Source organism: Microtus pennsylvanicus, chromosome 5 (assembly GCF_037038515.1).
Source record: "Microtus pennsylvanicus isolate mMicPen1 chromosome 5, mMicPen1.hap1, whole genome shotgun sequence".
Classification (NCBI taxonomy): domain Eukaryota; kingdom Metazoa; phylum Chordata; class Mammalia; order Rodentia; family Cricetidae; genus Microtus; species Microtus pennsylvanicus.
Genome location: NC_134583.1, coordinates 50199696 through 50221234, shown reverse-complemented (window position 1 = coordinate 50221234; position 21539 = coordinate 50199696). Strand labels below are relative to the sequence as shown.

General features: G+C 45.9%; 1 protein-coding gene across 6 annotated transcripts in view; it reads left to right on the top strand.

The window, feature by feature from the left end:
* Dennd2b (DENN domain containing 2B) overlaps positions 1-21539 on the top strand; it is a 185185-nt gene that overhangs the window by 149141 nt on the left and 14505 nt on the right. For 5 of the 6 annotated variants that reach the window (XM_075971844.1, XM_075971845.1, XM_075971847.1 and 2 more), the window contains 8 exons: positions 3265-3401; positions 11605-11756; positions 14432-14647; positions 15531-15627; positions 16463-16507; positions 17462-17646; positions 18387-18496; positions 18721-18790. In XM_075971844.1, the coding sequence (XP_075827959.1) occupies positions 3265-3401; positions 11605-11756; positions 14432-14647; positions 15531-15627; positions 16463-16507; positions 17462-17646; positions 18387-18496; positions 18721-18790 (1012 nt within the window). The remainder of the gene's footprint in view (positions 1-3264; positions 3402-11604; positions 11757-14431; positions 14648-15530; positions 15628-16462; positions 16508-17461; positions 17647-18386; positions 18497-18720; positions 18791-21539) is intronic. The other variant, XM_075971846.1, reaches the window with a different exon arrangement.

Here is a 21539-nt window from a genome sequence, read left to right as displayed (position 1 = left end):
TTCTAATATGTTACCACTCTTCATGCTTCATCCAGCATGTCCTATCTCAAATACAGAGTTTCCATGTGTAGAGGGAGAATCACAAAGTTTCAGACTCCTGAGCTGGGATAACTTATGGCTATGTACAGGCTTATGTTTTGACCTTTCCCAGGAGTGCTTATTGCCTCCTTAATTTACTTATCAGTCTCCAAGTGAGCTTGCTTTGAACATATTCATCTGTTTCTGCTAATATCCATCTAGAGCCTGCTGTACACCTAACCTTGTGCTGGTCCAAGGGACACAGAGACAAGTCGTGGTTCTTCCTTCAAGCACTTGATGATCTGATACATAGAGAAATCGCAGATACCATGATATGCATCATGACCCCTTGCAGTGCAGAATGCTGTAGAGACTCAGAGAAAAAGCATCTAAATTCAGCTCAGAAGTAGGGAAGGTTACTCCTGGGGGTAGTTAGTGAGCCAGAGTTAGAATTACAGAAAACAGTTGGCTAGGTAGCAAGGAATAGGGAAGAGTTGATCAACCCAAAGGTGTTATGTGTATTCCCACACATCACATTTGCATGTAATGTACACAAAGAGAGAGAAGAAGAAGAAGAAGAAGAAGAAGAAGAGGAGGAGGAGGAGGAGGAGGAGGAGGAGGAGGAGGAGAAGAAGAAGAAGAAGAAGAAGAAGAAGAAGAAGAAGAAGAAGAAGAAGAAGAAGAAGAAGAAGAAGAAGAAAAAGAAGAAGAAAAAGGAAAGAAGAAGGAGGAAGAAGAGAGAATAAGAATGGTGGAGTCTTTTAAAGAATTTTTCAGACTTTGGCCTGTGCATTTGGAGAAAAAGAGGAGCAGTTCAGAAAGTGTGAGCTGTTGTGTTTGCTTGTCTGAACCTTGAGTGCTTTTCCCCTGAGGAGGACATGATGATAAGTTTGTTTATGTATGTCACATGTGCTTCTAAAAGACTTATTTTAAAGAAATGTAAAAACCAGATACTTATTATATGCAGTCGGGGGGGTGTGAATTTCTGAGGAAGAGAGGCTGGGGAGCTGGCTTAGTCCGTTTCGTGCTTGCCACACAAGGATGAAGATCGGAGTTTGTATCCATAGCACCCATGTGAAAACTGGGCATGATACATGGCAACCCCAGCTGGTGGAGATGGAGTCAAAACAGACATATTCCTGAAGCTTGCTGGCTAGCCAGCCTAGATGAATCGATGAACTGCAGAGACTGTGTATCAAAAAAACAAGGCACACAAGAATGGCACATACCTTTAATTAATCCCAGCACTTGGGAGGCATGTGGATCTCTATGAGTTTGAGAAAAGCCTGCTCTACATAGTAAGTTTCAAGCCAGCTAAGGCCACACTGAGTGAGACCCTGTCTCAAAAAAACAAGGTGAAGAATAATCAAGGAAGATAACCATGTCTGGCTTCCACACCTACATGAACATGTACATACATGCACACACAGCAACAACAAAATCCTGGGGGAAAAATAGACTATATTTATCTTGATGAGAAGCAATGTGTTGACCTTCAACATGGTACCTGTATAAAATGTCCAGTATTTGACTATTTAGCTGGGTAGTATTGACCCTATATAGAAGCTTATAGGTCATTAGAAATAAAGTACTTGGCCATAGATATTTGTACATATGAGGAAAGGAGAGCTAAAGACAGAATTCTGAGAGATCATGGCATTGAAAAGGACATTTAGAACTGCTTGTGGTGGTACATGCTTTCAATCCCAACACTCAGAAGGGTATAAGCAGGTAAATTCTGTGAGTTTGAGGCCAGCCTGGTCTCTATAGTGAATTCTAGGTCAACTAGGGCTATATAGAGAGACCCTATCTCAAAATAACAAATATAAGAACAGCCTTTTAAAAAAGGGAAATCCTAGCCAGGCATAGTGCTGCACACCTCTGCCAGCACTTGGAGCTGATGGAAGAGCAGCACGAGAATACCGGGATAAGAAGTGGTGTTAGGTTGTTTGGTTGAATGCTGCAGAGGGGCTAGGCGAGCTTAAGAGAGTGGTCTTTGACTGCAACCCAGGGCTCTCAAGAAGAGCACTCAATAAGCAAGAAAGAAAGGATGTCATTGAAAGAGGAAGGCACTTTGAGATAAGTATTCAGTCACACTGTCTCTTTTTCCCCTAGGAGACATGAGGGAAAATCCAGAGGACTTGTATCATGGAAAGAGAACCAACTCCTAAGTTGTCCTCTGACCTTCACATGCATGCCTAAAAGAAGTAAACATAATATTTTTAAAAGGGTCAGACCCATGTCAAATGTACCTGTTCATGTGTCATCTCATTGAACTTCACTGGAAGGGATATGCCTTGGATAAAGAGAGAATGTAGCCAGAATCCCAACTCAGATAAGGAGAGAAGATATCTTAGGATGACCTTCCAGTATAGAGTCCTTATGGCGTGCTCAGAGTCCTTGCTAGGAAGCTGGTTCATCGCTCTATTCCTTTGGAAATGGCAGACTTTTCTCAAGAAGGATACTTTCTTTCTAAGTCTGAGAGGTCAGAATTGTGGTTGGAAGTTTAGACTCTGGAAGCAGGCAACCTTGGAAAATCTTGCCTTTGTGCCTCCAATCTTCTTGTTCATAAATGGCACAGTACTTGTCAGCTCTGTTCTGAAGGCCAACGAGATGACACAGGAAGAAGAACATTTGACATGGCATCTGACCACTTTTTAAAAATTAATTATGTTTATCTATTTTAGGCTTGTATGTGGAGGTTAGAGGACAACTTATAAGAATTGGTTCTCTTTCTACCACATGGGTCCTAGGGATTGAACTCGGGTCATTAGGCTTGGTGGCAAGTGCCTTTTCCTGCTGAGCTATCATCTCACTAGCCCAGACAGGATGTTTTTATTTTTATTTTTTTTATTTTTATTTTTTTTTTGGTTTTTCGAGACAGGCTTTCTCTGTAGCTTTGGTGCCTGTCCTGGAACTAGCTCTTGTAGACCAGGCTGGCCTCGAACTCCCAGAGATCCACCTGCCTCTGCCTCCCGAGTGCTGGGATTAAAGGCGTGCGCCACCATCGCCCGGCGACAGGATGTTTTTAAACTGTGGAAATTATTACCTCATACTGGTATTATAAAAGATGAGCACATTGCAGTCACTCAGACTGGGGCCCTTTAGACTATCTTGTCTTCTTGCTTGGAAGTATAGTAACAAGCTTGAGGAGGAAGGCCTCTGATTGTGACTGTTTCCCATGGCTATTGCCAGCAACACAAGGGGATCTGGTCCAGCCAAAATGACTCTTGCTCTTGTCCACAGAAAATCCTTTGAGTTTGAGGATGCATCCAGTCTCCAGTCCCTGTATCCCTCTTCTCCCACTGAGAATGGTACTGAGAGTCAACCCAAGTTTGGATCCAAAAGCACTTTAGAAGAGAATGCGTATGAAGATATTGTAGGTAAGCAATGGTAGAGGTGGCGGGGGTGGGCCTTCCCTAGGAGCTATGGAAGAGCTACTAGGAGATGCTCATGTGGAACATCATGGTAATTACCACCTTAGGTAGTTCCTGGACATGGCAGTAGAGCATCTCAGCTGATTAAGCCTAACCCTGAGTGAACTGAAATCCAGAGGGCCTTTGGGACCACAGGAAGGGACAAATAACATCATTTCCTTTCTTATGTTTTTGGAAGACTTGAGAGCCCAATGGATACTCTTCCTTAGCTGTATACCCTTAGGCAAGTCACTTAACTTTTGAAGGCTCTGTTCTTCTGTAAAACAATGGCAATATGAGAATCTGAACAATTGTACTAATAGTAATACTACTTAATATTGTTGTTAGGATGTTTAGAGAGATGGGTTAGTGGTTAAGAGTACTGGATGGCCTTTCAGAGGACCCAAGTTCAATTTCCAGCACCAACATGGCAGCCCACAACTGTCTGTAACTCCAGTTCCAGGAGATCTCATGCTGTCTTCTGATCTCCATGAGTACTACACATGTATGATGCACAAGTATGCATTCAGACAAATGCTTACACACATATAAAGTAAAAATAAATAAAATTTTAAAAAAATGTTGTTAGGATTAAGTGAGCTAAGACTATGACACTGCCAGATTTGGTGTCTAGGATAAGCCTGCTTCCTGGTTCGAGAACATCTGTGATTCCCCCAGTGGCTTAAGAGGCTAGGGAGCTCAGTGGGGTTCTATATTGTCACTGATCCTTTGACCTAATTCCCTCCCAGAGACCCACTCACAAGGATTTTGGGTGTGAATTTTGAGGAGGCAGACATACAGATGCATATCCCAGTTACAGATCCTAGAGAAAGGCAGAAGACTCCTCTGTCACAAAGGACTTTGTTATTTATGGCACAGCAGGCAGCATGAGCTCCATATTTCCCCAGGCTCCCGCTCCTTGGCCACAGTGGCATGGGGCTTTGGGAAGACGACCTCAGTAGAGACATCAAACCACACATTTAGAGGAGACACTGGGTTTTTCAAAGACTTTTAGTAAATCTGTCCAATCATTGCCCTACAAAAGCAGTTTCTGGTCAGCAAACAGATTGCCTCTGGCTGGGCCATCGACACTACCCTTGCTTTCCAGGCTATTTCCTATATCAACGCCTGTAGAACATAGTTTGGAATCATTCATTCTTCCTGCCCTGCAGAAAGGCAACAGTGCAGTGCTGTTAGAGCTGCTTCCCAGCCAGGGAGTGAGCATGGTGTGTGCAGGATGGATGGCACAGTCCTGGGTTTGGTTTATTTGGGGTATTTTTGTTTTTGAGACAGGTCTTTTGCTGTGCTTCTTAGGTTAGTCTCGAACCCTTAAGTCCTCCTGCCTCAGCCTTTCGAGTAACAGGATTATAGTAGGTGCAAGCTATCCTTTGGCTATTTTTGGTGTTCATTTTAGTTCTATCCTTATCTCCTTCAGGGGAGCTTTGATTCCATGCAAAATGTGTCTCTGAATAGATAAGCAAGGCAGGGAGAAGCAGTGTGCTGTCCTCATTTCAGTGCTGTCTTGCTCCATCTCAGGCCTTGAATTTGGAGAACATGTCTTAATATTAGAAAGAATGGTAGCCACAGTAGAGAGAACCTTCCAGATTCTTAGGATATGAGAATCTTAGGAAGAAGTCTGCTTTCCCTTTTGATCTGTGCCATCTCTTCGTAGTTTCCTCCTTATTTTGGTTTATCTTCATTTTATTTTATTTTATTTTATTTTAGCTTTTCAAGACAGAGTTTCTCTGTGTAACAGTCCTGTTTGTCCTAGAACTTGCTTTGTAGACCAGGCTGAGATCTGCCTGCCTCTGCCTAGCTATCTTTATTTTAATATATATGTGTGTGTGTGTGTGTGTAATTGTTTTATGCATCTGGGTGTTCTGCCTGCATATGTGTGAGTGTGTGTGTGTGTGTGTGTGTGTGTGTGTGTGTGTGTGTGTGTGTGTGTAAACTGTATGCATGCCTGGTGCCTTTGGAGATTGGAATAAGGCATCCAGTCCCTACTGGGAACTAAACTCTTGTTCTCTGCGAGAGCAACAAGAGGTCTTAACCACTGAGCTATTTCACTAGCCCCCTTAGTTTCCTCTTTACAAATTACTGGTCTAGCACTTTGGGGGTTATAGTAGCTGAATTCAGGCCCACAGACATACTGTTTTCCTATGTGTGGGGCATGTAGCATGTGTCCATGGAAAAGTGCATTGCTGCAGTAAGACTGGAGGAACGAGAGCCCTCTGACAACAGGAAAGACTGTGGAGGGAAGCCTTTTCTCTACTACTTGAGAAATGATAGCTCTGTATTCAGAGCTAGCACAGAACTGTGGGGATTGGAGCCAAAGGTCCAGAATTAAGGAAAGCAGTCAAGAAAGATGCTTTAGTTCCTATTCTATTGTGTACAACTTTCATCTCCAGTTCATCTGTCAGAAAAGCATCCAGTCTGCTATGTATTTCCTTATATCCTTATACAGCATCGCAGAGTGGAAGAACATTTCTAATGAGTGAAGAAACTGCTCTGTTGCTTCATCTTCTCATCCTCAGCCAACCCTCTCTGCCTCCTAACACAGGGTCTTTTTGGCAAAAATTGTAATGTTATTATTGCTGCTCAAGGCTCTCGAACATTACTGTGACTGCTGTATGATGGCAGAAAGTTACAGTTTTTTAATATCCCTGCAGCACAACTGGCAGGAAGAACTACGATCCTGTTTGCTTACATGCCTTAGGAGGCCTTTCTGTGCTGCCAGAGGATTCCAGGGGTAGATATATCCTTACAGCAACTGAACTAAGAGAAGGAGACAGGTGACTTCTTTTTCTCTAGACTCTGCTTAGGGCTGTGTCTTAGTTAGTATTTCTATTGCTATGAAGAGACACCATGACCATGGCAACTTTTACAAAGGAAAACATTTCATTGAGGTGGCAGTTTACAGTTTCAGAGATTAGGCTATTATCTTCGTGGCAGGGAGCATGGTGTCATACAGGCAGACATGATGCTGGTATATCTTTTTTTTTTTTTTTTTGATGCTGGTGTATCTTGGTCAGAAGGCAACAGGGAGTGGAATGTGACACTGGGCATAGCTTGGGCATATATGAGACCATAAAACCTACCCCCACAGTGACACATTTAACAAGACATACTTCCTCATAGTGCCACTCCCTATGAGTTTAATGGGCCAGTTACATTCAGAGTGCTTGGGGGAAGTTTTCTGAAGGTAGTGTCCTGGGCCTTCTTAGGAGAGGAGGGTATCTGCCTCTCATGTATTAGGAAGACGTTTCTACTTTGGGATATTACATTGAGAGACAAGAAATGTAGGGACTTCTTGGTTGCTTCTTGGATGAATGAGGTAAAGCTAGGAGGAAGTACTGTACATGATAAAGTTGGGGTTGGGCAGCTAAATTGCTTAATTGCTTGCCTAACTTCTGGATCTTGGGAGCCTTGGGATGAAGGAGTGGGTGTGAGACGTAGAAAAGACTGTAAGGTAGTCTCTAGGCTCTGAGTTTGGTGATTGTTTTGTGGGTTGGGTGGAGATACCCTTGAGAGTCTGTTAGGACAATGCCTTGGGTGTGTTTTTGTTTTGTGTCTCCCACAGCAGCTCAGTCTGAATCTTAGGACCTAACCAGAGATGTTTGAGGAAAAAATACAAGGGAAAACATTTTCTTTCTATTAGATTCTGGTTCATTTTTCCATCCACTTTCTTCAAAGAGGCTCAAGAATGTGGAGACCTCTTAGAGACTTCTAGAGCTTTCTTGCTGAACTTTGAAGGTCACTTCCTTTTTCTCCTCCCCTCCCCCCCCTTTTTTTTGCCTAGAATTGATCATTAGCCCTGACTTCTAAGAGCCTTGGTCTTGCCCAGCCTCTGCTTTGTAGAATTAAGACTGTTCCTAATTCCAGCTGGGTTATCCAGCTTTGTGCTACTTGGGGTCCACTGGGACACAGGAAGCTGTGTCTGGGCCTATGATGATGGATCTATGAAGGAGGCAGAGAGCACCCATGATAAGTTTTCATCTTGGGTACATCCCTTTGGCCTGGTACTCCTGAACTGTTAGAGATTGTAGCCCACTGGCTCAGAGGCTAATAAGTCATCTTTGTTAACAGCAAATATGAGCAAGGCACTTTGGGACATTTACTGCCCACATCATGCATGATTCCTGAGGTACTGGGGAAACCTCAGAAAGGCTGAGATTTAATAGGCTGCTGATTTGCAGTAGTAGGGTTCAAAATGAAACTTGTTGCCTTGCTGCTTCCTGAGGCTGTTGACAATGAAGACTGCACCTTAGCACCTTGCTAAGGAGTAATATAGAGTGGCCTCTACCTAATCAATAGCCTGGGCTGCATTTCTGTTGAGATTCCCACCCCTATCAGTTAGCTGAGGCCCAGTCAAAGCTTCCAGGATACTGTTCAGTGGAATACAAGTCAGGACAGAGCCAGTAGATCTTGCCAGTAAAGCCCTTTCAGCTTTTTCTCTGCCTTCTCTCATTCACCCCCAGGCTAGGCAACTGTAAAGAATAGAAGGAACCTACCAGCATGGATGGTGCTGCAGCAGGAAGCAAAGCAAGCAAGAAGTGTGGCCCAGGGAAAGATGCCCAGGGCTGTTGGGAATTGGGGTCAAGCCTTGGAGGGTGGGTAACAGCAGTCCCCAAGGAAACTGGACCCCCAACCTGGCCCTTTTCCCTTCTGTGTCAGGAAGGGAGAAAGGTGGAGACCTAGGAGAAACAGCCTATTGAAGCCAGAGGATGGCTAGGAAGGGAATCTACAGACCTGAGGCCTTAGCCATGTTTGCAGCCCTGTTAGCTTGGAGTGTTATGGGTTTCTTGAATAGATGTACTCCTTTCTAAACTGTTATTCTAATTTATGAGAGAGTGGGGAATGAAAAGGGCAGTTTTCCTGTATGACACCCCAAAGAGTGGGGCTGGGACCTGGTGGACCTGGACTCTTCTTCCAGAAAGATCAGCATGCTGGGATTGCATTCTGACAAGCCTCTTCCAAAGAGTGCAAAGCAGAAGTGACTGAGATGCCTCTGGCCCATATCTTGTCAGCAAGGCTGGGAAAGGTTGAGACCTCTGGTTCCCGAACCAAGCTTGATAAGATGCGGCTGCACAGAGACAGTATTAGCTTACACAGAGACAGTATTAGCTTACATGTCCTGTCACCCTCCAAATGCTGTACGGACTGCCCCCAGGAAGCCATGTGGGCAGGGATGCACGTGAAAGGCATGCCGTCTGTCCAACTCCCTGTCTCCCATCAGTACCTGTCATTCCACTCTGGCCTCTCCAGCCTTCACTATAAGCTGTTCTGAGCACTTTGCTCTGCTTTGGTGTTTACTTGCTCTCAGCAAATTTGGTTTATTGGCTCTAGAACTCGGCATCTCTTCGCTCTTTGCCCATCTATACCTCCAGGCATCTTTCCTGCCTGCAGAGATAGGTGATTGGGATTTCACCAGTGAAACAGTCCTAAGAATCACCAAGAGTGGATGACAAGTGCACTGGGATCAGCCAAGGCTAGGAAGCAGAGCGTGGCAGTTAGTGGGTTACTTAGAGTACAGAAGAAGGAAGCTGGCATTAAGACTGGACAGAAAGAGCAGGCACCGGAGGCCTTCCCTCAGAGGCAGTCCCAGCATGTGGAAGTTGGTGCTTTCCAACTGTTCTTCCTCAGATTGTCATCAGCAGGTAACCACACTGTGCATCTACTGCTCCTCTGGGCCTCATCTTACACTTTTTTCTTGGAGCTTTAAATTTTATATCATTTTACAAAGCTCTGATTCTGAGGAAAGACGAAAGGAGAAGAGGAGATAAGGATGAAGAGAAAAAGGAATTAAACTTAGCTCTCCCAGCATGGCCCTCAGACACTATTAGGAAGTTTACAAATACCCGAGGTATCAGTTGTGGGGGCAGGAGGAGGGAGCAAGTCCATCCATCTCCCTTGCTGTGCCTATCCTCTCTCCCTCCCTGCTCTAGGGGCGTTTAATAATGTATAAGCATTTTTGGTTGTGGCTGAGGGAGGCTGCTGTCAAGCTAGTGTTGAAAGGCCAGAATTGCAGTAAACATCTATAATGTTTAATATATATAACATCTATAATGTTTAATGGTCAGCTCGTCGACCCAAAGTGTTGACTGCTCAGAGAACCTTGATGGAAAGGGATTGAGACTGGCCTTCCTATAGGCTGGGGATAATAAGGATCCTGGCCAATCATGTGACCCAAGACAATTTGAATGAGCATGAAATAGAAATAAACAAATATTCTTCCCCAATCTGGACAGTATGCGCTGGTCCTGTTTTGCAGATGAGGAAGAATTATGCCCTGGCATTCGTCATCACCTTCACCTCACAACCTTGTAGGATATTTGCTAGGTGGGAACTAAGAAGTAGAAAATCCACCCCATTTCCTGCCGAAGTATACCTCACAGTGGAGTAGACTGGAAAAAAAAACTGCAGAAGATGCTGGGCTTAAGATGAGACAGACAGGGCCACTGGGCCAGCTTTTCTTAGTCAGCACGCTGGAATGAAGAAGAGTCATTTAGTGGCTTGGCTATTACAGGAAGAGATCAGCTCCACTTCTGGGGACCATGTGGTGTTGGGAATCACTTAATCCAGCCCTAGCTCTTTTCTTGACCCATCCTTGACTCACAAGTTTACAGAAATCTGTATTGCTCCTGCTGCGGTCTGTGGCGTCACTCCCTCACCTCCACAAAGGCATTTCATAAACTCACTGCAGTCTCTTATTTAATAAATAGATGCTCCAGTTTAGGAGAACCTCAGCTTCTCAAGGAATCCCTAAGCAGGCTGGGTTTGGGCTTTCTCCTGTACCCTGTTTAGGGAAGTTGTAATTCTAGCAACCTCTGTTTCTAGTCCTGTAGGAGTAGGGTCTCGGGGGGGGTAAGGCACGCAGTCCTATGCAGGATAGGCGTGGGGCTCAGCATTCGCCCAAGCTCAGTCCTGTTCACAGTGCAGGAGCAAATCCTTCCCTAGGCATACTAACTGCCGCAGGGATCCCAAACAGTGGCAATGGGACTAGGGCAAGAATTCAGAAAGATAAGGGGAGGGAAAGTGAGGGTTGTATTTGTAAGGAGTCTCTTTGGATCTTGTTACAACAATGAATTTATTGCTGGGATTAAGCCTGGCCTGATGATACAACATGACTGGTTGGTATTATTGTACATTAGAAAAGCATCATTACTTTAATCCTAGCACTCAGGATCCAGAGGCAGGTGGATCTCTGTGCATTTGAGGCCAGCCTAATATGCAGAGTTGAGGACAGCCAGGGCTATACAGAGAAGCCCTGTCTCAAAAAACCAAAGAAGGAGGGAGGGAGGGAGGGAGGGAGGGAGGGAGGGAGAGAGAGAGAGAGAGAGAGAGAGAGAGAGAGGAAACAAAAAGCCTCATTATATATCAGAGAGAGGGAGGGACAGGAAAGGGTGTTTATCAACAATCTTACAATCTTTAAGGACAGGGGCTTTCCTGAGATTTCTGGTAGTGTCAATACAGTGCCTATTTCTAGAAACTGTCCTGAGACACAAGAACTCTCCCCTTTCTTTTGGCCCAGGCTTCTTCTAAGCCTTTCACACTCCCATGTCACTGCAGAAAAGTCTGCTAAATGGGGAGTGGCGAGGGTTCTCTCTTTGCTGAGATTAGCAGTAGAGAAGGTAACTGATGTTATGCTGAGAGAGATAGATGGAACAAAGTTTCACTGAATGCTCACTGTGGCTGTTTTGGCCCTCTGGCTACCTGAGACAAGATCCCTTCCTGAAATACTCGGAGAGCAGAGGAAGAGGATAGAGGAGGATCCGGCAAAGATCTGTTGTTCCCTCAAGTTCTTCAAGTTCTTTCATGCTCACCCTGAAAGTGGATCCGGGGAGATCCATGGAGAGCTGAGTACAGGGACAGTTATGGGATCTCTAAAACTCTTTCCAGAAGTGCCAATCTCCGGGGACTTTACCAGCACAAGGGCTAGAGCCAGGGACAGATTTGTGGTGTCAGCTTTGTCCTCTGCCAGTCTTGTGCAATCCCTAAATTTATGAAGCAGTGGCCAGACGAGGCAGAGCTGAACTGGAAATGGGGAGTAGGGGCCTCGCCTGTGGACTTGGAGCCTCCCCACTGCAGATGGGTGGCTGTGTGACTCATTAACTGAAGCTGTTCTCTGTGGTCTCTCGCCTTCCCTTCTCTAACTCTGCCTCCTCTGCAGGAGAGCTTCCCAAGGAGAATCCCTACGAGGATGTGGACCTAAAGAACCGAAGAGCTGGAAGAAAATCTCAGCAACTGTCTGAGAACTCCTTGGAATCTTTGCACAGGATGTGGAATCCCCAAGACAGGAAGTACAACAACCCACCCATGCAGGTAATGCAGTTCTGGCCTAGGCAGAGTGAGGGCCTGTCCTCAAGGGATGGGGTCAGCTTTCTCTTATGCTCTCGTCCTGGCCATGTTGAAACTGCTGTGGACAATTGAGATGTGTCTTTAGGCCATCCTGTCTTGTTTTCTCTTTTCTCACCATCTAAGTTCTAGCAACAAAACCAAACCAGGAGACCCCAAAGACCCCTATCAGTATTCCTTCCTTCAGTGGCAAACAGGAAGATAGGTAGGACTCTCTTTAGAGCCTTCACATTCTGCAGCTCTGCCACAAATCATCTTGGTACTGGCATCTGAGGGTCCATGGCCAGACTTAAAGAGCCAGCCAGCATCAGGAGCCCCTCAGAGTGCGAGGGCTCAATAAGGGCCTGTGTGCTCAAGGTGGGTTCCAAATTTTCTTAGTCTCTGTTCTCACTAAGACTTGGTGGAGGTGTTGCCTCAGGAAAGAGTTATATACCTAGGGACTCCTACCATACTAAAAGCCTTTGTGGGCAGCCAGGTAGGATGTCCTCAGGGATGTTACCTTCCTAGCAATGTGTGGATCCACTTCCAATTAGGCTGTATACTGGAAAGCTTCAGTGTTTATGGAGAAAGGGGTGGGTATATAGATTGGGACTGGAGAAAAGGGTAGCCCAAGATATTGTAGTAAGTATTTGAATATGATGCCTGCCTTGCTGAGCCCTGGTGGCCAGAGCCTAGAACCCTGCTATCTCTCTGGAAGACATCACAAAGCAGAGTAGACTGGTGGGAGGGAATAAGGAGAAGTGTTTGGGAGTGGGGAGATGGCACAGTGAGTAAAATCCTTACTGTACAATGTGAAAACCTGAGCACAGATTCCACAGAACCCAGGTAAAGCCAAATGCAGTAGCGTTGGTCTATAATCCCAGTGCTCCTATAGCAAGATTGGAAGTGGAGAATATGAAGACACTGGTGGGTCACCTGGCCTGACATATGCAGAAACAAATGATAAGAGACCCTAACTCAAACAAGGTGGAAGGTGAGGACCAACACCTGAAGCTGTACTCTGCATGTGTATACCCACATTCAAATAGGTACATACACACACATTGCACACACCTTCAAAACAAAAATGGGCTGCAGAGCAGTTAAGAGCACTTACTATTGTTGGGCTGTGGTGGCACACGTCTTTAATCCCAGCACTTGGGAGGCAGATCTCTGTGAGTTCCAGGACAGCCTGGTGTACAGAGTGAGTTCCAGGACAGCCTGGGCTACGCAAGGAAACCCTGTCTTGAAAATAACAGCAACAACATTACTATTCTTGTAGAGAACCCAGATTTAGTTCTCAACACCCACATGGCAGCTCACAGCCATCCGTAACTCCAGTTCCTGGGGGTTTAATGTCCTCTTCTGACCTCCACAGATACCAGGCACACATGTGGTACACATACATACATGCAGGCAAAGTACTCAACACGTAACATAAATAACTCTTTTAAACAACAATAAAGATGCATGTGTGGAATGGAGTGAATGAAGGGAGAGAGGGAGGGAGGGAGGGGAGAAGGAGAAAGAGAGACAGAGAGAAAAAGAAGGAAGGAAGGAAGGAAGGAAGGAAGGAAGGAAGGAAGGAAGGAAGGAAGGAAGGAAGGAAGAAAGAAAGAGAAAGAAAGAAAGAAAGAAAGAAAGAAAAAGAAAGAAAGAAAGAAAGAAAGATGAAAGGCCCAAAGAAACTTTCAGACAAGCTTATTCTGGTCTTACCAGGAAGCAGGAAAAGCCAGCAGGGCAGGAAAACAGGCTGGCTGTCTCTGACCTACCCAAGTCACTATTTAACTGGACAGACGAAAGGACCTGCATGGTTATAATGTTCTGCAGAAAAATATATAAATGGTTTCTTCATGTGGTGGTTTTAATAAAGCATCTATCCTTTTGATGTACTGTAAGGTTCCATTGGATTTGTATTGCTTGCCTGATTGGCTTGATAAAGATATTGACTGTGAAAAGGAAGGAGGATTTGTTGAAAAGTGAGGAGAGACAGAGTGAGACAAAACTTCTCAGGAAGTACCTCTGTTCCCAGAAGTCTCACTATCAATTATCCAATTAGGTGTTCTATACTGAAGAACATGAGCTATTGATTGGGGATATACAGGGAACAAGGCAGCCCAGAGTGGCATGGTGAGAGGGAGCCTCTTGAATGTGAGACCAGCCTTACTCAACTTTGATAACCACTGCCCAAGAGCCCTGTTCTCTGAGGAAGCAGGGCCAGACTGCAAGGATCGCATAGCAGAGCAGGCTATTGGGTAGGTTATGGCCGCTTCCAGGAAAAGGATTTAAGACTGAAGAGGTAGGAAGACTGACCCTTATCCACAATCACTAATCCTTGTCTCAAAGCTCTGGCAAAGCCTGGAGAATTACTGCTTTGTCTTCCCTTTCTGCTTAGTAGATGATCTCAAAAAACTTTGGTTTATCTTTTTCTGTGAGAATAGTGAAACTTTCTTTGAGGAAGCAAATATTTAATCTAGCCCTTAACTTGGTCAGTGAACAGCTAAAGTCTTAAAAGAGGAAACCCTGGTATATTGGATTTCCAGCATGGGACTGGTGAGAGCTGAGGATGCCAGCCTTTTAGCCTCTCTCCTCAGATATCAGCAGATGGATACTGACAAGACATTGTGGTGAGTCCCTCTCTCATATCCTGTCCCCTATGCTAGCTGTCCCTGAAACCCAGCAGTCAGTCCCTGCGCAGTGGGAACTGGTCAGAAAGGAAGAGCCATCGTTTGCCACGATTACCCAAGAGGCATAGCCATGATGACATGATGCTGCTGGCTCAGCTGAGCCTGCCATCTTCACCCTCCAGCCTCAATGAGGACAGCCTCAGCACCACAAGTGAGCTGCTGTCCAGCCGCAGGGCCCGTCGCATTCCCAAGGTATCCTTCCCACTTTGAGTCCAAGACGCTAGGCAGGTGGGTGGGCAAGCAACCAGCTCTGCTCTAGCCTTCCCTTCCCCGTCCTCTTCTAATCTGGGCTGCCTCCTTAGTTCCCCTTGAATAGATTGAGATCCCCCTCCTTCCCCTTTGGTGCCTTGACTTATCAATAAGATCGCACTAACTGCTTCTCAGTACTCTGATGTTAGGGGAGAGAAAAGACTAGTTGAGACTCTGTTACCAAGTATCATAGATGAATTTAGGTTCTTGTACACATAAACGTCTTTGGCCTTTCAAGGATCTAAAGAATCAAACCAGTTCTTCCTATGTCTTGAAATGAAAGAGCTTTCGGCAATGATTTGCACATGTGTCCATGTGGCTAGTCCTCAGCCCAGAGCAGCAGGATTTAGCTAAATGGTATTTTTAGCTTGCAAACAATGCTTGGGTATATTGAGAATTTAGCTTCTTCCTGTCAGGCCCCAGGTTATGGCCCAGAGAGGAAAGGCTAGAATCCTTGTTCCTGTTTTTATATATGCGACTCTCTTTGTCTCAGTTGGTTCAATGACTCTTGGGACCCAGGAGCTCCCATCCTGTCTAGTTTGATCACAGTTCCTTCCTTTGGAAAGCTAAGTTTAGTGTTCTTATCTTGGGGCAGGAGCCCATCCCTAAGGCACAAGGTAGATGGAGAGCCACCAAACATGGTTGATAAGCTCTCACTGGGGTCATTTCAGTAGAAAGACCAGTGCTGGACCCAGCTGGAACAGTGAAGAAAGTTCTTGCACACCTGTAAGGGAAAGAATGGGCTCAATTTCTCTTCATGGAAGTAAGGGCAGCTAGTGTTAGAATTGCCTCACCCTTTCTGCTTTTTGTTTTTGTTTTAAACCAGCTTGTCCAAAGAATTAACTCTATCTATAATGCCAAGAGAGGAAAGAAGAGGTTAAAAAAGCTGTCTATGTCCAGCCTTGAGACATCATCATTGAGAGGTAGGCATTGATGTCTAAGCTGGGTGACTTTTGGGGGTCCATGAACATCAGGAATGAGGTAAGATGTGGATTGACTTCATATTATCTCATGTGGGCTAGTAATGGGATCCTTCTACCTTCTAGGAGGGTAGATCCCTTCCAGAAAATGTGTACATAAGAAGGAGGGCCCAAGAGGAAATTAGCTCTGGGATAGTTTCCTTCTTTGGACTATAAGGACCTGAATCAGGACATATGGGAATCTGCTTTGGACAAAAGGAAAGGCCAGAGTTACTGGGCACTGCTCTCTGTTTTCCATTTAAAATCTTGGGCTGTCTGAGACAGGGCCTTTGTATTCCAGGCATCTAGGCCTCTCTGCTGGCTCTGCCTCCAACTCAGGCCCTCAGCTTCACCCAGATCAGCCTGGGGTAGGTGTTTGCATATAGATTAGTATTTAAGATCTAACCTCTGAGTTATTCTGGTCCCAGACCACTTACCTCCTGCCTCAGATGCCTTGTCATTGGCCCAGAGTCATCCAGACTAGGTTTATGTCTATTCCTTGTAAGAAAAGTTGAGAGGCAGGAAGGTCAGCAAAATAGCTCAGCAGGAAAATACACTTCCTGTCAAGCCTGGCAACCTATATTTGATCCACAAAACATACATCACTCCTGCAAGCTGCCCTCTCTCCTCCACATGAACATGGTTACATGCATACACCCGTATGCATCCCCCCACCACATACATGATAAATGAATGTTAAAAGAAAACAAACTTTTTTTCAAGCTGGGAGGTGGACTCAACAAATATTTGCTGCAAGCGAGGGCCTCGGCAACTGTGTACGCCTGTTGTTACTTTTCAGATGAGAACAGTGAAAGCGAGAGTGACTCTGATGACAGGTTCAAAGGTAAGGCTGCTACTCCTCCCAGCCCCAGGGAATCAGCTCTTCCTTCAGCAGGCATGGGCCCAGAGTCCCAGACTGGCCCTGGAGCATGGGGAAAGGTCAGCAGGAACACCAGCTGACAGAGCATCAGAGCAGAAGGCTGTGGAGAAGCTTTTGAGCTCAGTCTTTCAGTGTTAAGTGCAAATGCTGGTCTCTTGTTGACAAGTTTAAAGCCATTCACGTTGTCCATTCTTCCCAAGCCATTGTCCATGGAGACTGGATACTAAATTTGCTTGGTAAATATTATAACTCTGGAGGGCCAGATGCGGGTTCAGATTATAATCAACTCTTTTAGTTGCAAGAATTGTGCCATAAACTGAGATTATTGTCCTCTGGCAGCCTTGAGACCACCTGTCTGTCTCTCCTGTGGCTACAGAAGAGACTGAAATGGTCTACCTCAAAATAGGTTCCTGAACCTTCAGTGTTTCAGATAACTTGGCAAATCTCTGTGTTTTCGCTACTGGGAAACCTTGACTAGATCTTCCTTAGATAAGTAAAGTATGTAGGGGCTTGCTTCCTCCTCAAGGCCTTTACTGGTACCCAATAAAGGGTTCAGTGTTAAAGCCATTGTGGAAATTTTACTTCCCAGGTCATACCTTCTTTGCCAACAGGAACTACAGGTATCTGCTAGTGGTACATCCCGAGGTGAGCCTGGCTTAGACAGTTCCGTTAGCCCCAACTCAGCTTCCAGGGACCCCAGGAAGATCAGCACACTAGCTCCTTGCATTAGCACAGTCATTATGTAGGTTCAGATAACAATACTCATCTCAAAGCCCTACCTTGGGGAAAAGTCAGATAAGATTTGTTTATGCACTTAGAGGTTATCCAGAGATGGAGCCCTGAGTCAGGTGGGTGGGGCTGATGGGAGGTCTTTGAGGGGCCAACCTGCTTGTCTCCTAATGTGAGACCTGCCCTTAGCCCACACACAGCGCTTGGTCCACATCCAGTCAATGCTGAAGCGTGCACCCAGCTACCGGACGCTAGAGCTGGAGCTGCTCGAATGGCAGGAACGGGAGCTCTTTGAGTACTTTGTGGTTGTGTCCCTCAAGAAGAAGCCATCTCGGAACACCTACCTCCCTGAAGTCTCCTACCAGTTTCCCAAGGTGAGCCTGCCTTCCTGGCCTCTTCTGCTTGTTGGCCCATCTGGGAAGAAGAAGCCCTCTTCCTTCTTAGCTCCCCCAGTCACCATATCATCCCTAACCTCTTCACAGCTAAGAGAGAAGACAAGGCTTCTGGTGCGAGGGGCATTATTTCCTCAGAGCTTCTCTCCCCATGGTTGCAGGGCTCTAAGAAAGCATGCTCAGATGTTCCTCCTGTCACTCTCTAGCTCTTCTCTCTGTCACCTTATTAATAGATAATCCACCCACTCAGGTTTGCAGTTCAGCATCCTTTAGTGTGGTCTCAGAGCTGCAGTCATAATTACATTCCATTGTAGAGCATTTGTTATCTCCTAAAGAACTCCTCCTACTCCCCAGCAGGCAACCCCTGCTCTCTCCCACTTTGTATCTTAGCACCACTCTGCGGAGCGGCCACAGGTGTCGCTCTCTCGTGCCTCTCTGCAGTGTTCTTTTCCTGCTCTGTACCTGACTGATGTGCTTCTCAACAGCAGAGGTGTCACCTCTGTGACCTTCTCAGAGGCCTGGTGCAGCTTCTTCTTGCACACTTCTCTTTCACTTCACTTTTGCTCATCTCATTGAGGTGCCCTCCTGACCAGAATGGGCATCTTGTCCATTTTGTTTGCATCCATAGCCCCAGAACATAGGAGGAGACGGTTCTCAGTCCCTCAACCTGCAGGGTCCTTGTCTTCTCATAGTTATCTCTCCCCATATCCTCTTTCCTGCAGTTGGACCGACCCACTAAGCAGATGCGGGAGGCAGAAGAAAGGCTCAAAGCTATTCCTCAGTTTTGCTTTCCAGATGCCAAGGACTGGCTCCCTGTGTCAGAATATAGCAGGTGAGGTCTGGCCTGGTCTAGCTATAGGAGGGAAGAGGACATAGACTCATTTTCCTTCATAATGATAGACAACAGAATGGGGCTTGTCCTGGTCTCGGCCTACTTTCTTAAAGTAACCTGAGTCTTTATCACACACCTGAGATGACAGTCCCTGTTTTGGGAACTGTCCTGAACTCTCTTCATAACTTCTTTGATGCCAGACCTCTTCCTCTTCCCTGTTTCAGTGAGACCTTTTCTTTCATGCTGACTGGAGAAGATGGCAGCAGACGCTTTGGCTATTGTAGGCGCTTATTGGTGAGTAAGACCATTCGGTCCTCAGAGATTGGTGGGCAGGGGAGTGCCGGGGCATTTGTGTATCTCTACTAACCCTTCCGTAGCATTATCCTGTGTGAAAGCCTTTGATCTACTGAACCTGCCCCTCGTTCATGTGCTTACAGTTGAGGGATAACTCCTGTGATAGCAGAGTTCAGAGTAGCCTGTCTGATGGGACCCTGGAATCTAAGATTATATGCAGTAATAGAAGGGGTGCCTCACCTTGGTTGGTTGTTATAACATTTTAGCTTCTGTACTTTCTTTTGTATTTTTTCCTTGGATTGTCAGCTTAGATTGCTGATCTCTAGTTATGATCATGTCAACCCACAGTTTATGTTTGTTATCTAAGTAGGTGGAGTACACCCTTATTCACTCAACATCTGACCAACCTGACAATGGGAGGGAGGAACCCTGTCCATGGTCCGGTAGGGCTGCAGTCTGAGCAGGGAAAGAGATATACACCTCCTCTGGGATTCTTGGAGAGATACTTTGAATTTGGGGGAAGGACACTGGGGTTTTGAAAATAGTAACCTTTTTTTTTTATTTTTGTTTTTCTAGACAGGGTTTCTTTGTGTGACCTTGGCTGTCCTGGAACTCGCTCTGTAGACCAGGCAGCCTCAGACTCCCAGGGATCCCCTTGCCCCTGCCTCCAGAGTAGTGGAATTAAAGGCCCGTGCCACCACTGCCTGACTGAACATAGACACCTTCCCCCTACCCCAAAAGCAATCTCTGTTTCTGTCATTCCTGGGAAAGGGATTGTGGTAGAGCCACAGAGAGCCAGAGGAGGAACAGACCCCAGGGCCTGTCTTCTATTTCATTGTTCTTAGAGTCATTCATGGGTTGTTGACAATGTCCTTTGGTTTCCGGACTTTCATAGGAGAAGGTGTTGTCAGTCTAAGGGATGGATGAAGGAGATCCTAGACAGGAATCCTAAAAGGGTTGTTCTGGGCCATCCATTCATCTGTCCATCAGCTTTCATCATATAAATGTTGAAGGCCAGGCCATATACTAAAAGCATATAAACAAGAGCTGGGCGGTGGTGGCGCACGCCTTTAATCCCGGCACTCAGGAGGCAGAGGCAGGCTGATCTCTGTGAGTTCGAGGCCAGCCTGGTCTACAAGAACTAGTTTCCAGAAGAGGCTCCAAAGCTACAGAGAAACCCTGTCTTGGGAGTGGAGAGGGGGGGCATAGAAACAAAAGTTCAGCACATATCCTATCCTCAGTGTACAGTAGTCTAGTAGAGGAGGCCAATTTGTAGTAGCATTTAAGGGAAGGGTTATGGAAGTAAAATATTGCTTAGGTTCTGTGATTTTCCAAGAGAAATGCTTCACTAGATTTGTGTCTCTACCTTTAAAATATGCATGATAGCCTGTGGGTATTATTATCTCTGACGAGTAGACTAAGAAATTAGAACTCCAACGTAGAATGACTTGCCCAAGGTCACACAGCTGTAAGAGCCACACTGATTCTCAAGTTCTTTATCACCAGTCTGGCATTCTTAGACCTCCCCCAACCCCAACAGAGCATGGTCTAGGGAGAAAAGGATATTTGGATATTGAGTGCCTAGTGTGCTGGACTGAAGAACAGGGGAGGGGTCCAGATGCCAGGCTGAGAGCCAGGCAGAGGCCAGCATGTGCCTGGGTCCCCAGGGCCCAGGGAGGAACGATCCAAAGGCTGCCTTTGCCAGCACATGGATGGAGCAGAACTGTACTCTTTTGCAGCAGGCCTGCTGCCCCCAGGGAAGAGCATGTTTGTCCTGGCGCACTCAGAGAGGGCCTGGGTTGGGTCCCTGCCAAGGGGGCTGGCACTGGCTCGACATTCCTGCAGATTGGACACAATGATTCTAACCCAAATCCCACATACTTGATTTAATCACTTGGGCTTTAAGGGAGGTGGAGAGTGGGGGAGGGAAAGAGAGAGGAGTAAGTTTCAAACCTAATATGGACAAAAACAGATTCTGCCTTCTCTTTAGATCTGTGTCTGTGGCCAGCAGGTTTGGAGACTGAAATAGCCCCATCTGCATCTGCTTAGCAGCCTGCATGAGGGACCAGCACCTGCTGCTCTGCTCCCTCCCCACACAGCTTTACCAGGCACTCCAGGCCTCTGAACCCAGAGGCAGCCATGGGGTCCTGCCAGCTCCTTACTGGAGAATGGACTCACCCTACTCTACTTGTGGGGCTATAGCCCTAGGGCGCTCACAGTCTATGTCTCTTTCTTCAACTACTCACCTTTTAAATCCCCCTTTTTTGTTCTCTTTCACTTCATAGCATACCTCTATCCTGTGTCTCTGTGTTCCTTTCCCTCCTTCCTATCAGAAAACAACATGCTTTGGAGGTAAGACAGCAAGATGAAAGACAGCACAGACTCCTGGCTGCTGCCTTCTATTTATTTGAGCTTAGGCAATGGCTTAACCTTCATGAGCTCAGCTGTAAAACTGGGTGGTGATGTGGCTCTCCTACTCTTTTTGTATATAGTACTAAGGTTAGAACTTTGGGTTTTGGTTTTTTTTTTTGGTGGTGGTGGTGGTAGTGGTTTTTTGTTGTTGTTGGTTGGTTGGTTTGGGTTTTGGTTTTAGTTTTGTTTTTTCGAGACAGGGGTTCTCTGGAACTTTGGAGCTTTTGGAGCCTGTCTTGGAACTTGCTCTGTGGCTAGGACTCTTACAGGAAACATTTAATAGAGTCATTCCCTTCTCTTGTCTGTTTTCATTTTCCTTTCCTTGAGCACAAATCAA